This window comes from Schistosoma mansoni, chromosome 5 (genome assembly GCF_000237925.1).
Source record: "Schistosoma mansoni strain Puerto Rico chromosome 5, complete genome".
NCBI classification, from domain to species: domain Eukaryota; kingdom Metazoa; phylum Platyhelminthes; class Trematoda; order Strigeidida; family Schistosomatidae; genus Schistosoma; species Schistosoma mansoni.
The window spans coordinates 8230783-8249095 of record NC_031499.1 but is presented as its reverse complement, the minus strand read 5'-3'; the positions used below and the strand labels follow the sequence as shown (position 1 = coordinate 8249095).

General features: G+C 36.2%; 2 protein-coding genes across 2 annotated transcripts in view; one reads left to right on the top strand and one right to left on the bottom strand.

Annotated features, from left to right (window-relative positions):
* Nucleotides 1–4394: 4394 nt before the first annotated feature.
* Smp_202860 (uncharacterized protein) lies at nt 4395–4580 on the bottom strand (the record flags this gene model as incomplete). The annotated part of the gene is made up of 1 exon (XM_018797799.1): nt 4395–4580. The coding sequence occupies one exon, from the start codon at nt 4578–4580 to the stop codon at nt 4395–4397; it is 186 nt and encodes a 61-aa protein (XP_018652805.1).
* A 9069-nt stretch (nt 4581–13649) lies between these two features.
* Nucleotides 13650–18313, top strand: part of Smp_210140 (putative cortactin) — a gene marked incomplete at both ends in the record, with an annotated part of 63417 nt that continues 58753 nt past the window's right edge. The window contains one exon of the mRNA XM_018797798.1: nt 13650–13829. Within this exon, the coding sequence (XP_018652804.1) occupies nt 13650–13829 (180 nt within the window). The remainder of the gene's footprint in view (nt 13830–18313) is intronic.

The window sequence follows — 18313 nt, the reverse complement described above, 5'->3', positions numbered from 1 at the left end:
AAACCCAAACCTTTGAGATTTATTCAATTTTAAGATCTCTTATTCGACATATAGTGATGTTGTGAAGTATTAAAGCGTTCTTAGGAAAAGTTCTCAAGGGCTTAGAAAATTCTTGAAAACTTTTTTATCTAATTAACATTAAATAGAACCTTCACAGAAACATTTCGAAAGAGGAAGAGTCATGTGTCATATTTTTGATGTAACATTTACCTATTCTGTTAATAAATTTAATATGGTTCTGGAGAATTGCAGAAGTCATAGACTGTGTAAGGAGGAAAACTACCGCGACATTCAGGCTTCTTATATATCCTATATTCGAATTACTAGATGTAGCACAATAATACAAATATGTTTCACACCTATTCCTCATCTAATTTTCATTTTAACCGATGATACGCCCCAGTGTAAAACAAATAATCCTAACACTAGTCGTAAATACTCTTAATTTGATTGATTTAGTATGCAGTTTTCTTCTAGGCTGGTAGCTGACCGGAGGTCGAAATATATCTTGCGGATAATACCTTATATTTAAAACTCAACCCTCATAGGATTATATATGTTTTATCAAGACTAACTTCTTATAGCAAAAAAAGCACTAGATAATTATCAGAAAGGTGGTCCTGTGTAGATTTTAGTAATTTTATAGATGAATTCATGAGTCAATTGAACCTAAACCACCGTGGAAAACTTGGAAGCACTAGATGGCCGTTTCGTCCCAGTATTGGACTCCTTAACAGTACACATCCACAATCCAGTACGCGGGACTGAAACCCAGGACTCTCGACCTCGTACGCGGACGCTTAATCTATAGACCACTGAGACGGCATCCAATGATATTAATGTCGAAACTTAACCAATCCATGAAATCGTACCTCCATGACGAAACGGCCGTCGAGTGCTTTCAGGTTTTTCATGATGATCTAGTTTTAATTGACTTATGATTTCAACTATTAAAACACTAGATAACTTGAGTACTCCTTCATTGTTGCCCAAATACTTTTCATTTTGAGGTAAGATGGTGGTTGGAGGTAGTCAACAGGAAACCCTGGACCCGGGTTTCGTGCTACTTGGCACTCGTCAGCAAGGTGTACCTGTAATCTTGAGGGAACTGATGCTCCCTGGCGGATTCGATCCCGTTTCACTCAGCTTCACAGTCAGAGACGTTACCACTGAGCTATTCGGGCCACGACCAACCTCCTGTAGGACTGAGATGTAATCACAATTGATTGATCCATTTTAAATACCAATAAAAAAAATGAATTTTAAATTCATTTTAAATTCTCCACAAAACCCCCTCTGATCCATCTTTTATTTGTATTTAATCTGGTCTCTTTTGTCCAATAATTTAGTTTAATATTTGGATGGTTATAATTGACATTACATAACAGTTAAATGTAGATCTCTGGTAATAACACAACTGTTTAGATTATGTCATTAACAACTGTTTGTTTTTCTCTATTTAGATGATAGGATCTATAAGTGTACCTCATTAAAATAAATTGAATATGAAATTTATAATATCAGAAGGGGTTTTGTGGCAGTGCGCATCCACGATCCCGCCTCGCATGATTCGAACTCAGAATCTATCAGTCTTGCACGTGAGCGCTTAACCTCTAGAACCACTGGTGCGCACTGCTGATGAGTCCCACAGTAGGACGAAACGTCCGTCCAGTGTTTCTAGGTTTTCTATGATGGTTTAGCTTCAATTGACTCATGATTTCAACTATAATATTTTAAATAATTCGGCGAAACTATATGTTATGGACAAACCAATCAGATTTTAGATAGAAAGTGTTGAATTTTGGCGGGAAATTCATTCATCCATTTAGTTAAAGAACATTTTAACTTTATATCTTATGTGAATTCGTAATGAAAACCCTAACCTTAACTATCAATTGTAAATTATAGTCTTCATTCTTTACATAGTAGTATAAATAAATATCTAATCAGAACCGTGGCACATCATTATTTATTCTCTAGATGTTTCTGTAAGGATTCTATTCAACGCTGATTGGATAAATCGTTTCGTGACGCTACTGGGTATGTACAGACTTTGACAAGGGATTTTTTTGGCCCCTCCAACACTTCTACATCCCGTTTTCATGGTTATATAACATACCCTGACCTTAAAGGTATCTTTTACCCTTACTCTTTTCTCTGGTGTACAAGAAGAACACTATTCTAAGTTGAAAAATAACTGTTATCCTATCCAAACTAATTATATTGTTAGGCAATCATTGAAAACTTGAAAGCACTGTACAATATCGTTGACTGATTGAAAATTATTCAAGATTGTAATTCATTTCACTTGTTTACGTATCTACCCAGCGTTTCTTCTGGCTAGCGTCTATTTTAGTGAGTTAATTCTCTACGGGATGGAGTCTCTAACCCCATGCCAAACTCTCCTCGTTTATCCGGGCTTGGGACTGACAGTAGCCCCCAGTGGGGCTCCTTACCATTCGAGTTGATGCAGACTCATAACCTCGTCAATTGATTTGCCAACATTGTTCAATAGGTTGTCCTACAGTAAACAGGTAATGTATCAAACATTTCTATTATCAAAAACTTACAACCTATGCATATTTTCAAACTATCATAGACCGTGTTTTGCAGTCACACGTTAGTGCAACATGCTCATCTTTAGGTTGACAGATTAACATCCCATCTACTCGATATGTCACATAAGTTGACAAATGTCAACCGAACTTTCTAAATTCATGCTGAGATTTGATGAGTACACTGTACAATAAACATGCAAAATTAACAAGCTACAATAGTTTGCTGTAATATTTCCAAAGTTATAAAGTAGGTACCCTGAAAGTCTGAGTAGGCAGCGAGTAGCATTTAAATAAACAATAATAAAACCCGACATCTTGGTGACGAGTTCCACATTGTACGAAACCTAGGTTCGGAGTTTCCTGCTAACTATCTTCAATCACTTGACATCTTAGTATATAGTACACATGATGTGGGATCACTTGGAGCAGTAACCATATTATAGCTTAATCAATAGAATCTAATCAGCACCAAGGAACACATCTGTTCGGGAATGGGAAACAGATATCAAAAGAATGAATATCAACTGGAAACAACTAGAAAGGATTGTCCAGGGCAGAATTGGATATAGAACTGTGGTAGGCGACCTATACTCCTCCCACGAGAGGTAACAAAGGTAAGTAAGTTAGTAAGTACTATTCAATGATCACAAGTAACCTAAATCGCCTAACAGTTACGCCTCAAACTATAATTCTAGCTTTCATTTCACCTTTCTTTTTCCTTTCTGTATCCATCCACTTCATCTTCATTGAAGGTATACTATTTTAATTTATCTGATGGTGAACAAACAACAATCAATCACTTGTATCAATGTTTATCCCAATATACCAGCCTATGTATCTCAACAAACACGCTTACACCGTTACATCTACGTTCATGTCAATACTACTAGATGTAGAATGACCATTTTATTAACGTCTGTTAGTTCAACTATTATATCATAAACATACCAGCACCATATTTAATTGAGCACGATACTAGGCATAATCGAGCGTGATTAGTTTGAATTTGGGATGAGAGATAGATACCAAACTGTTTCTTACATAAATAAAAGTGTTCACACTCTTGGGTGTGTCTTTAAATTTAATCTTGTGACAATTAATCTTCTGATCAGGATGATTATGTGCTGTTCTCTTTTTGTTATACTTTCTTATTGGTACACCTTTTACGAGACCTTTCTCAGTTCATCTTTTGTACCAAGTTTGTGCCTTTAAAATGTTTTGTTTCATAGAGTAAGTACGAGGTTGGTACGTATTTACATGGTTTCAAAGTTACTATTGGTTATAATGGCTTCTTTCCAGGTACTTTATTAAGAGACAGCTATTTGATCTACCATGTAGGGATTATAGTCTTATTGTATAAAAACACTAAAATTACTCGTACTCGTTGAACGAAGATAATGCACATAAAGCATGAATAACATTTGTCCTAGCACATTAGCGTTGTGTAATTTCTTCCGTTGTCATGGTCATAGGCTTACTATATTCTACTCTTACTTTTACAAAAGTGTCTTATTTTAATCAAATTTCATTGTTTCAAAGGTTATTTCCACTCGGAATTCTTGGTGTTTATTTAAACGTTCAACTTGGTAGTACTCAAATTTGCGTCACTCACCCTGAATAACTATTCTATTATAACTATGTGATAAAGTTTTACATTATAACTCACAGTTTGATAAACAATTTATTCAGTCAGTGATTATTAATGTAGAGCGTGGCAGGAGTATGTGTCGACCTGGATTGTCACACTTTGTTTCCGTATACGGAAGGAAAACAAGATAGGAAGCATTAAATGAGTCATAATGCCAGAAATAAAAATTGGAACATATGGGTCACAGTTTAAAGGGAATAAATATGATCCAAGGATGAAAAGAAAGGAATGGCACTTAACTTAAAATTTAAAGGAATATGGAAAACAAATGCAACTGTACTATCGCGACCAACTTTACGCCATCTCAACTGTCTCTGACCATTGGTTGCGTGTATTGCTCTAGCCTCAATCAGTAACTTTACATCCAACTGCATAGCTTAGACTAATAGTCAACGATGCGGACTGATACAATGTCTTTAGTTGGTCATTTGTAGCTATTTCTGTTTAGGAAATCCAAAGTATTACTCGAAAAAGATCAGAGGGGCCCTGAAACGCTGGGAAACAGTTTATCCATTCAGTGTTGAGTATAGGTATCCTGGGAACATCTATAAAGTAAAGAGTTATTTGCCATATTTTCGATTTCAAAACAATGATCGTTGTCAATTGCAAATGATATTTTCCAGTAATGAGACTTCGAAAAATTGGGCATTCATAGAGGACTGGTTGTTGATTGCAGTTGTTACAAAGTCATATATACACGATACTGTTAATTCACAAGTGCAGTGTTGTGAACTCTTGTGAAACTAACCAGTTTTTATTGAATGAAAACAATTACGTGGGTATAAAAAGCCGTATTTTTTATTTTATCAACAATGTACATCAATTATTAAGTGAACAATCATGAAAGTGTTATGTAGTTCCATGAAACAGTTTCTGATTCATTGAAATGATTAACACAATATAAGACGTGTTCCATTACAAACAAAATGGAAATATAAAGCAATTAGTCCCTTTGATAAATTTCGATAATGTAATGAGAAGACGAAGATTATCAGAACTATGTGATGAGATATTAGCGCAATACATTTCGAACAATCTGATCACACAAAATATACTTGTTAAGAACATTTATATATAAAAATAAAAGGTCAACTAGACTGGAAATAGGGGTAAGAATAGACAAGGATAATAATGATAAAATAATGTGAAAACAAAAAAATTTGACACCTAATCACTCTGGATAATAAGCATTTATTACCAGGGTAGGTTTAAAGAGAGAACAAACTGTTTTTGAATACACAAGGGGGGGGGGTGAATTTTCGTATGGCTAAGGCTCCAATAAACCTTACTATACGCCGTTTTACACTTTTAAACAACACCACAAAAGCCGAGTTTAGATTAATCTTATGACCTGTTTCGATTATATGTTTAGCAATAGAGGATAATGGATGTTTATCCTCTACTCTTATTGTGTCATTCGACTGTATTTGTTTTTGCAACCATTTTGGTACAAGCAAGTGGCTATCAGGACTCAGTGGCCGAGTGGATAACGCGATGGCGTTTGAAGCGAGAGTACTGTGTTCCAGTCCCAGAGTGAACATCAACTCTGAGATGCAGGTACATCCAGCTGACGAGTCGCAAATAGGAAGAAACGCGCGTCCTGGATTCCACTGCTAGCCACTATCCATCTCTGCTAACCATTTTGGTACATGTTCACCCACCCTAATTTTCAGATCACGATTGCTCCTCCCTATGTATGTGTGACCACACACACATTTAAATTGGTAAACGCAGTGGGATGTGACACAATCGTTTTCATGTCGTCTAGGTTTTGAATGAAGCATGGACCTCGTTCTTTCCTTGATTATGACTTTCGCAGCACAATACGTTTTGTTGATAACAGATTTAAGCCTTTGTTTCAATAAAAGGCTATTTGAATCACCTCTAAATGGTAAGGTGATGTAGACAGGTTTATTCTAAGAAGAGAAGCTGGTCGTTCTTCTCCTCTTCACATGAAAGACTGATATGCTTCTGGATAGTATTAAATTTATTCAATAGGCAGTTTCTATCCTCCTTTCGTTCACCAATTACTAAGATATCATCCACATATCTCTTATAAAGTGACATGTTTTTGATTAAGTCTTGTGATAAATTTTCTACATGTGCCATAAACACATCTGCTAGTAATGGTCCTAACGGACTACCCATAGCGACCCCATCAATCTGGCGAAAGTATTCGCCTTCAAAAGTGAACTGTACTTTATCAGTACATAAAAGTAATAAATCTTTAAGAAATTTTAAGGGGATACGTAAATTAAGGTTGTTTGAAGACATATAGTCACATAATATGTCAATAGTCTTTTTTAAAGGTACATTGGTGAATAAGGAATTCACGTCACACGAGCACATAGGTTTTCCTTTGATATTAATGTCACCTAAATGATCGACCAATTCAAAAGAATCCTTCAGAGAATACTTACATATACGTCTTCGAATAGGATCCAATAATTTTGTTAGCCATTTGGTTAGGTTATGTGTGGGTGATCGGCACATTGATAAAATTGGACGTAAAGGAATATTTGATTTGTGAATTTTAGGTAGTCCATATAAATGAGGATACTCAGAACCCATAGGTTTTAAGAGATTAAATTCCTCTTTATCGATAATATTCATGTGAAGCAATTTTTCCAGGTTTGCATTTACTCTTCCCTCTAGTTTGTTAATACCTCCAAATTCAACATCAGGCATGAATTTACATTCATCACTGAGGATGGATAACATCTTACCCTTATATTCACATTTGTTCATGATAACCACGCCTGATCCTTTATCAGGCTTCAACAAGACAATATCAATGTTTGTTCGTAGTTCTTTTAGTGATTTAAAATGTTGAGAAGTTAATATGCTTCTCTGCTTAGGTCCAGCATTATGAAATTGGTGTGCTATATCCACCAGTTTAGCTTTACACCAGCTTTGATTACTTAAGGACGTAGGGGTTAGAGTACTCAGTTGGTCATATAGATTTTCAAATTGGGCATTTATTTCTAATTCAGACATTTGCGTTATAGGTACTGAGAAATTAAAACCAAGAGAAAGTGCTTCCCTTTCATTAGCAGATAATACAATGGAAGATAAATTAGTGACATACTTATCAGGATTAATTGGGAATAAATTGATATGATTAGTATTAATACACGATTTTTCGAGCTTTATTCCGATCCTTTCCTTTGTCTTCAAAATGACCGTACTGCAAAAGTTGATGAATTTAATATGGCAGATTATAGATATTTCTGTTAATATAGGCAATGCTTGAGTGTGCAATTCGATTAAATTGATCAATTTATCTTGGCAATTATCTATATATGATTTCGACAGTCGAACGAGATTTGAAATATTCGGTTGTAATTTATTTGAACGTAAATTCTTATATAGCTGATTTGGGAATATGTGACTCGACAAACAAGATTTATAAAAGTTCACTTTCACACGTTCCGATACAATTTTACATTTAAGGTTGACAAGTTCATCTAACCTCTTTATAGTATGTGCAGGGAGTATTTTGCTGCGAAAGTCATAATCAAGGAAAGAACGAGGTCCATGCTTCATTCAAAACCTAGACGACATGAAAACGATTGTGTCACATCCCACTGCGTTTACCAATTTAAATGTGTGTGTGGTCACACATACATAGGGAGGAGCAATCGTGATCTGAAAATTAGGGTGGGTGAACATGTACCAAAATGGTTGCAAAAACAAATACAGTCGAATGACACAATAAGAGTAGAGGATAAACATCCATTATCCTCTATTGCTAAACATATAATCGAAACAGGTCATAAGATTAATCTAAACTCGGCTTTTGTGGTGTTGTTTAAAAGTGTAAAACGGCGTATAGTAAGGTTTATTGGAGCCTTAGCCATACGAAAATTCACCCCCCCCCCTTGTGTATTCAAAAACAGTTTGTTCTCTCTTTAAACCTACCCTGGTAATAAATGCTTATTATCCAGAGTGATTAGGTGTCAAATTTTTTTGTTTTCACATTATTTTATCATTATTATCCTTGTCTATTCTTACCCCTATTTCCAGTCTAGTTGACCTTTTATTTTTATATATAAATGTTCTTAACAAGTATATTTTGTGTGATCAGATTGTTCGAAATGTATTGCGCTAATATATCACATAGTTCTGATAATCTTCGTCTTCTCAATACATTATCGAAAATGGAAATAACAAATTCAGCATGATGAAAGCAAGTGATAAGACGTTTTTGTGATTCATGGATTGTATTTCTTCCTTCTGTATAACCACAGACAAATGGCACAGCCATTGCATACAACGAAGAAAACGACAACAAATGGTATAACAATGTACAGCGAATTGTTTGAATTTCGTTGTTCTCTGTTTTCAGTCATTCCTGCAGTGATATTCTGGAAAAAAACGGTACAATATAATAACAACAAAATGCTAAATATTTACCGAATGAGATTCAGTTGTTTGAATAGTTTTGGTCAATTCATGTGTTAAGTCAGGTTCTGTGATACCTGTCGTTGTTTCCCTGTGATTGGTAAGTGTTGGTTCAATCGAAGCGTCAACAATCGAGCTACTCTGAGGAAGGAAACATTGGAAATATTACTAAATATATGATATCTAACAAATATGATTCAGTTATTTGAGTGATTTCGGTCAATTCATTTGTTGAGTCAGTTTCAGTGATATCTGTCGTTGTTTCTCTTTGATTGATAAGTGTTGGTTCATTCGAAACGTCAATGTAGGCAATGTTTAGGGATACGTATTGTTTGACCTTTCCCACTCGGACGACTACGACTTGTATTATTATCATTTGGTTCTCTTCTTACATCTAGTTTCGTGCACATAGCATTAGCAATAATTATTTGGTCGTTCAGCCATATCCCATCAATACTACGGGAAAACACGTAGTCAGATTCTTTTAGCCTACGTGTCTTACTTTCATGTGCTGTTTCACGGTCGCACACTATTACAGAGTGGGTTTTCGCAAAATATATTTGCCCCTTGGTTAGAAGGTGGGCATCTTGCTTCTGTGTTTGTTCAAGAACTTGTCAAAAGTGAATATTTGACCTGTACGTTTATGCGCAGGTCTGAAATCAGTCTAATTTGGCGTTTGTGAACACCAATCAAGCGTTAGATGATTATATATTCTAACGTCTCAGATACTATCTTAGTCAAACTGATTCCTAGTGTACCTATTAATGGAAGATTTGAGTTCTTTTTTCTGAACTGTGATGATCAGCGTTCACAGACAGTGTGACGTAATCATATGTAGCTTCCAGACTTTAGCTAATACCTTAATTGATAATACTGCTGAAACCAAATCACTGTCTTTAAAAATCTCTGAAAATAGTTCATCAAACCTAGCTACTCTTTGTCTTAAGTCAGTTATGCTTCTCCTTCGTTGAGAATTACAATCATGATATCAATCTCTAGTTCAGGTTGTTGATGACTAGTAAATAATTGAGAAATAACTAAAGGATAGTCTGTCTGTTAAGTTATTTTATTCTTCATCTCGGTCACCTAGTCTAATGGCAGACCAAGATAACACTTTTTTGTTGATAAACGTATAATTTATTACGTATTTCCATACTGAATTAAATTTTTTTCTTACAACGTAATGATGATTGTCAAATTAGTCATTCTTCTTGATATGATGTGCAAAGACTTAATTAGTCGAAGCTCGAATGACGTGCATAATCGATTTGTTTTCCCAATCGTCTCTGTTATATAATTACATTTTATAAGGAATTAATCGCATAAGTCATATCTATTACTTACTTACTTACTTACTTACGTCTGTTACTCTCAATGGAGTATAGGCCACCGACCAGCTTTCTCCAACCCACTCTGTCCTGGGTCTTCTTTTCTAGTTCTATCCAGTTCTTGTTGATTCTTCTCATGTCTGTCTCTATTTCTCGGCGTAATGTGTTCTTTGGTCTTCCTCTTCTCCTTTGACCTTCGGGATTCCATGTGAGGGCTTGTCATATATAAGTTATATCTATTGGTTATAGATAATTCATTTTACTATGTAAATCTGTGTGCATACAATAAGCTATTTGCCAATTGCTACTCAGCTTAACGTATACAAATCTGATTGTTAATTAGTGTATTCCGACATCCATTTTAACTTATTTTAGGCATTAAATAAATCTTCTATCGTTTTCTTGTTACTTACATTGTACTGTTTGTAAATTCAAGTAGTCAGTACCAGTTATCTAAGATTACAATAACTATTGTTTGTGTGTTTTTGGAAGGGTCAATAAAATCTTCACTAATATTTGTGTTCTTGCTTGAATTGTGGAAATCTCAAATGTGATATGTCTTAGTGAAAATAAAATGTGATTGGTCTCTGAGTGTGGACATTTAGGGATAGCCTACTGACTATTAGATGTAGGATTTCCTTTCTCATTGATTTACACATTAGACTCACTGAGACTGGCTGTTAGTTTGTTGGATAAAGTATTATCTAGTATATATTCTGATTCTCTATTCTGGGTCGTGAATCCTAGTTTTGATATGGCATGACTAGTCTCATTATCTTATTAACGTATTATCATAGTATACCAGAGAGCTAGAAGAAGAGATATATGTTAAGCAATCCGTTATATCACAATGGTTCCCAGTTCTAAGTATTACTTTTAAATGATGATGCAATTCATTTGCCAAAAATCAATTTCTTCATTCGACTTGAATGTAAATTTTAAAACTATTCTTATGCATTGCTTGTATATATCCATTTAAGGTGCGCGTTGAACGTGATCAACTCCAGAATGAACGTAATCGTCTAATTCTACAAAAGGATAAACTTGAAACTTTATGTCGTGAATTACAAAAACAAAATAAAATCATTCAGGTTGGAAATTTGTTTGTTGTTTCCTTTTTGGTTAATCATTTTGACTACAAACTTTTTTTCCCAAACCAAGAAAGGTGGAACGGAACTGGAATCTGCAGCCCAGCGGTTGAAAGTTGAACCCCTCAATCACCAAGTCACCTACCTTTTCTATCGTTAAATCATAAACTCGAACCTCATTTGACCTTTTTCGTATTACGTTTAGTTGGGTAGTATCATTAAGCGGAATGTATCTGGTTATATGACTTAATGGAGGGGACCTTAATGCATTACACTTTAAGGCACAATAACAACAACACAGTTTTCAAACTCTAATGTCCCAATGAATCAGGTATTCGTCGGAACGATAGATCTTAAATAGAGGGAAATGTATATGTTGGTTTTCCATAGTACTCAGTAGCATAAATGATACTATGTTTGTAGGCGCATCCTTCGTGTTTGTGTTTAACACGGTTATCGTGACTAAGAGTTAGAGACCTCTGGTGACATGAATCAGAATCGGTCTCAATCAAAAGTGCGTTACAAATTCTAGTCTATGAATTAATTATTCCTTCTCAAATCACATACTTCAAATCTTGAGGTACATGTAGTGGCTAACGCGTCTATACATTTGGATGAGACACTGGTTCTTGTATTGATTAAGAAGGCACTGACCACAGCATATGACATTGAAAATGATACCTGGCAACTGTGGCTATCAACAATTGAATGGGGAGACTAAAAGCACAAAAATATGGAAGCTGTTGGGTTTTAACAAACAATCAAGAAAGTAACTGTTACAAGTGTTTCGAGTATTTAACTGCAATAATAAATGGAGCGAATGTTACTGGTTTAGGTAAATACTTAAGAATATTATTTGGTAACGAATAGAACAGGTTACTGAATATTAGTAAGTAGTATGGAGTAATACACAAAAGAGTTTTGTAAAATGAGTAACAATGGATGTAGACAAAATTAACATCTATTGTTTTAAATTTATGTCCTTATTACTTCAGGAAGAAAGCTTGTCACGTGCACGTATTGAAGACGAAAAACGTCGGGAAGTTTCAAATCATTTTCAAACAAGTATAACAAGTATCCAAAATCAATTATGTGAATATCAGTCGAAAAATGTGGAATTACGTAAAGAGAATCAAGAATTAGCTGAGAAATTGGGTGAATTTATTAAACAGCATGAAAAACGTGAAGAACATGTAGATAAGGTTAGTATGTCTAGTGGTCTGCTTTACTAATCATTATTATGCCTTAAGTAACCTATTTCACTTACCTTTTGTCTTCCTCCACCACCTTCTTTTCATCGGATCTCAACAATTCGGAAATTTTTGAGTTAGCGGAAGGGATTATGTAAACACAAGCCTCATATCTAGTTTTACTTATCACACATTAGTTTCAGTTGTCACATTGCTTTAGCAGAAGAGCACGGCTCGGCTGTTTCCGTCTAGTTGAAATTGTACAATGAAACCACTGAATTGGATATTCGTCGCAATGCGAAAAGATACTGTATTCGATCTCTAGTGGAGACGTGGTTGCGCACTGTTCCCAATCCCCATACCTAAATAGAATATTTGTTTTAGTACTCATTGGTTTTCAAAAGTATTCTAACTGAAGCTGATCTACAAGTTTTCGAATCGATCAAAATGCATTCTTCCTTAACTGCCTTGTTTTTTATAAGATGAATATATATGTATAAAATGCCTCAGTCACTGTTTGTCGCAAACTGTTATGTCCATTAGGGTAGGAGTGAGCTGGGAAAAGATTAGGAACAGCCAAAATAGAACATGGTCTCAAACCATAAAGTTATCAACTATTAATCTACGCCATGTGGGGAGGTAGTGAACTCCATTTACGGGATCCTCAAGATAATTATATCCTATACTCAAAGCGTCTAGGTTCCTAGTAGCTCAAAATTAAAAGTTTTATGGCTTCCATTGATTATTTTGTTCCAGATTGTTTCCAATCAGTTTCCTCTCGCTTCACCGAGAAATTATAATAATTGACGTTGGAAAACATTTCTGGTAGGCCGTATGTTGTTGAATTGCTTAGTTGAAATTAGTTTCCAATCAACGAAGCTTAAGAATATGTTGTTTGTAAAGGATTTTCTTCTCGGTCGAGAGCTCAAGTATTGTATATGAAAACCGTTGAAACTCAACAAAAGATTAAGTAATTACATCCTGTGTACCTTAACTACTTTATATGAAATAAGTAGTTAAACTAGTTTTAAACAAATGTATATGGGACGATCAGATGACATTACGATTAGAGCTGGTTACTTCAAAGTATAAAAATTCTCTTTATGGAATCAAATTACATTTCACACAGTAGAGACTTGAATATCTCCTTCAGTAATTAGTTTAACTTCTGTCGTATAACTTAACTCTACTGACACAATAATATGGGTGATGAGTTTAGGGTTTTTGCACGTAGTTTGAATTCATACTCAATTCTCCTGAGACCATCTGTCAATACTACCCAGCTGCTCAAATCTAAATACTTGATGTAAAGCTTCAAGGTTTATTATATTACCCATAGAAAAGGTAAATGCTTGTTCTAGTATACTCACACATACGTGTATATATATAGTTTTTATCATACCTCATAATATTTTCACTCATTCTTACAGCTTATGGAAACACGTAGTTTAGAATTGAAATTATCTGAAGCAAAATTAAACAAGGCACAATGTTTATTGGATCAGGAAAAAGCAAAAAGTCAACAGAAAATTCTTGCATTAGAGGAGGAAGTGAAATATTTAAAGAATCGTCTGGAAATTCAAAAAACTATCGAAGATAAATTAAAAGAACAGGTAGAAATTGTGTTAATTTGTATGACATTATTGACTCCTTCTGTCCTTCTTTCTTTTAAGGGCAATACACTAATCATGGTGTGAAATTCTACATTAAGTTGTTTTGAAAGTCACTCCTTGGTTACGTCTCAAACTGGGCTATTGGGGTTTAGATATCACAGGAATTATCAACTCACCCGAAATTGTGGATACACCTTCTCACCATTAGAAATCGGTCCAAGTAGTAGATTTGAGCTGCACGATTTGTTTCTTGTTTAATTATAATATGTAGCTAACTACCAATACACTGAGGTAAGTTGGTAAAGGGGAATTTAGGATGTTTAAATCTCTCAACAGCGTCTACTATCCAACTAAACAACTCATTTAAAATCCAATAATCCAATTTATCTGGAATGGTTTCAATTAAAAGGTCACAATTTCTCACTAAAAATTGACTACTTAATTATTGAAGTTAGGTAACTTGAATGCATAAACTCTTTGTGTCACATAGCTATAGAAAGTCACTTCACATGTTGACCTGAACTGGTTTTTATAATAGATCGGTCCTAGCTTTCAGTGGGATCCAGGGTGCGCACATTTCGTCCTATCCTGAACACATCATCTGGATGTAGCTCCATTCTAGTATTGACGTTCACACTATGACCTAAAGCCCAAATACCTTTCGCTTTCAAAATCTACATGTTATCCACTGAGCTACTAAGTCTAAATAGTCACTAACTTGTTCAATAATTCTCGAGCGCGGATAAAGCAGGAGGGTTGAGCATCGGGTTAGCGACCCCATCCCGTGAAAACCAACTCGCAAAAAACGCTACCAAGATATTACTATTCAAACCATTTTAACTCAACTCTGAGAGTTGAAGGAAGAAATTATGACTACTCATAATGAAAGCTGAGTTCCTACGGAAGTCACGATACCGATGTCCCTTCTAACAACCAGAGCAACAATTTTTACAGGTACATGGAACGTCCGGACTATGTGGGAGATCGAGAGAATCTTCCGAATTGCTGCAGAAATGAGTTAATAAAACCTGGGGGTGCTTGGGATCAATCAAACACATTGGACGCAGGTTGGACATAAACGACTATCTTCAGGGGAGCTGCTGTTATACTCCGGCTGTGAAGAAAAAAATGCCCCATATAATAATAACAATATATTCTGAAAATAATATTTACTGAATTCACACCAGTTTACAGGCATGATCAGATTGTTATAAAAATCAACATTTAATGTAGAGAGCAAACATGAAATATAAGAAAGTTTTATGTTTGCTGGTTTAGTAATTGATAAATAGTTTGAATATGGCATATATCACGGCAAGCCAATGCAACACCAGTTAACTTGTCATTTTTTCTTAAGTGGATAGCCTGATGTTTAATCAACGTTGTTCTGTAGGGTTATTTCCAGTGCCAGAGCGAGTTATTGATAATTATCTACAACTAGAGTAAGTAAGATTAAAGCAAAGAGCACGGAACAACAAAACAATGATAGCAAGTAAGAGGTTAAACACTTAAAGTTCCGATAATCTCACTTGTGGAGTAAGATACACTTGCAGGCGCTAGAGCATTTAATGCATTTTCAGAGGAGCAAAAGGCATTAATGGATCGAACAAACAATAGGAGAGAGTTTAACGTACGGATAGTTTGAGGTACACAAGTGGCATTGTTGCTGTACAGAAAAGCATAAAATGCACTTATAGGATGGGAATCTCATGGACCCAGGATCACCAAAGCCTCCTTCAAAACAATGAAAGAGGGCACTACAATGAATATCATCCAGCCAACAAGAGCAGAAAAAGCTAGGGCACAATCGGAATACACTGAAGTAAACAAGCAAGTGATGATGAGTATCAGAGACAACAAACTTTATTGTGTGGAAGATTTAGCAATGACAGCGGAAAAGGCTGCAAGATAAGGCAATATGAGACAATTGTATGATACCACAAAGCAACTCGCTGAAAATTACCGTAAACCAGAACCAGTGAAAACCAAGGAATGCCATGTAATCTTTAACATTGAAGAACAACGAAAGAGGTGGATGGAACACTTCAAAGAACTCTTGAATTAACCAGCTCCACTGAACCCACCCAACATCGATGCAGCACCCACGGACCTCCAAATCGATGTTGGCCCACCAACAATTGAAGAGATCAGCATGGCCACCAGATGAATCAAGAGTTGCGAAGCAACAGGACCAGACAACATTCCAGCAGACGCATTGAAAGCGGATGTAGCAGCAACTGCAAAGATACTCCACATTCTCTTCTGTAGGATTTCGGATGAAGAACAAGTACCAGCAGACTGGAAAGAGGTACTTCTGATGAAACCACGAAAGAAAGGCGATCTCAGCAAGTGTTATGACTATAGGGCCATCATTCTTCTTTCAATACCAGGAAAAGTCTTCAACAGGGTATTGTTAAACAGAATGAAGTACTCCGTAGACTCCCAACTTCGACACCAACAGGCTGCATTCCATAAGCGACGACCGTGTACAGACCAAATCGTAACTCTACGGATCATTGTGGAACAATCAATTGAATGGAATTCATCACTCTACATCAACTTCATTGACTCCGAGAAAGCATTTGATAGAGTGCACAGGATAACACTATGGAGTATTCTTCGACACTACGGCGTACCTGAGAAGATAGTCAACGTCATACTGAATTCATATGATCAATTAAACTGCCAAATCGTGCATGGAGGACAACTCACTGACCCATTCTTGGTAAAGACCGGTGTCAGGCACGATTGCTTACTCTCATCCTTTCTATTTCTCCTAGTGATTGACTGGATTATGGAGACGCCAACATCTGGAGGGAAGTAAGGAATACAATAGATAGCTAGGATGAAGCTGGACGATTTGGACTTCGCAGATGATCTGGCTCTTCTATCACACACGCAACCACAAATGCAGGAGACGGCCAGTGTATCAGCAGCCTCAGCAGCAGTATGTCAATATAAACAAAGGGAAAAGCAAGACTCTCCGATACAATACAGCATGCACCAATCAAATTACAGAGAAGCTTTGGAGGATGTGAAAACCTTTACATATCTGGGTGGCATCATTGACGAACATGGTGGATCTGATTCAGATGTGAAGGCGCGGATCGGCAAAGCAAGAGCAGCATATTTACAACTGAAGAACATCTGCAACTCAAAACAATTGTCAGCCAACACCAACATCAGATTATCGAGGCAATCCTCCCAGGAAGCACATATGCCAGTTAGGGAGACTAATAAATTTCATTCCAAAACATCAATGAGAATATTCAAGCAACCAGCGCAAATGAATCTCTGCGGAAAGCTGTCTCATAGTTCCATGAGAATGAGATCGAATATCAACCAGCTTGGAACCTGTTGTTGAGATTTATATTGAGTTGGTTAAGTTTGTGAGTATCTCGAAGGAAGGCTGTATTGAACTTATGTAATGCTGTTTCTCCAGTTGTCCAGTGTTTCTTTAGCTTCAGTTTCATCTTGGCCACAGGTGGTGATCTGAAGCTATGTCAACTCCTCTCCTGGTTCTCACATCTTCCATTGTCTTTCGGAATTTTTTGTTGATACGAATATGATCTATTTGGTTCTCTGTAGTGTGGTCCGGTGAGATCCATGCATCTTTATGTATGTGTTTGTGTGGAAATATTGTGCCGCCTATAATTTATTTATTTATTTATTTAAACACATATATATTGGTACAAAAGGGCACCAGGTACATATGCGCCACACAACATAATGAAAGTAGGAAGAGAAGGGATGAAAAGAAAAGGCGGACTGAAATGTACAACCAGAAAACTTATTCAGTTAAGAAAGTTAGAACCATTCTTTATGTAGAAAGTAAAAGAAGGTTGCAGCAGGATCGCCACTGGCTTCTATTCTGAGCCATATCTGATAACGTCTTTAGCCACTGTGTCGCACCATCTCTCGGACCCCAGCCAGGGAGTCGTGAAGGACCAACAGAAGCTAGCCCTTTGCAACTTTCTTTCATGCCACGACACCATGTCATACACTGACCTCCTCTCCGCTTTTTCCAACCAGTCCCAGGGTCGGCAAATGATGCACGACGTGGAAGTTTCTGGGACGACATTCGTAAAACATGTCCAAGCCACCGAAGTCGGTGTTTCAAGATGGTGACACCAATTGAATTATCGTCTCTGCGCCCGAACACACGATGCCGAACCTCTGCACTACACAAATAAATGAAATGATGAATTGTATTGACGATATTATTCCTGCCGTCTATAACCTATTTGTTGAATGCACATATATTTGCAAATTTCTCCCCATTCTCATTTCTCGCTCCCTGTCCATGTCGTTCAATATATCTTCATATCCTGTGTTGTCCACTCCGACTTTAGCATTTAGATCTCTCATCAGGATGGTGGGGTCCTTTCTGGGGTACTTCGCTATGACTGATTGCAGCCTGTCATAGGACTGATCTTTATCGTTGTCGTTGCTATCATTGGTGGGTGCATAACATCGGATAACAT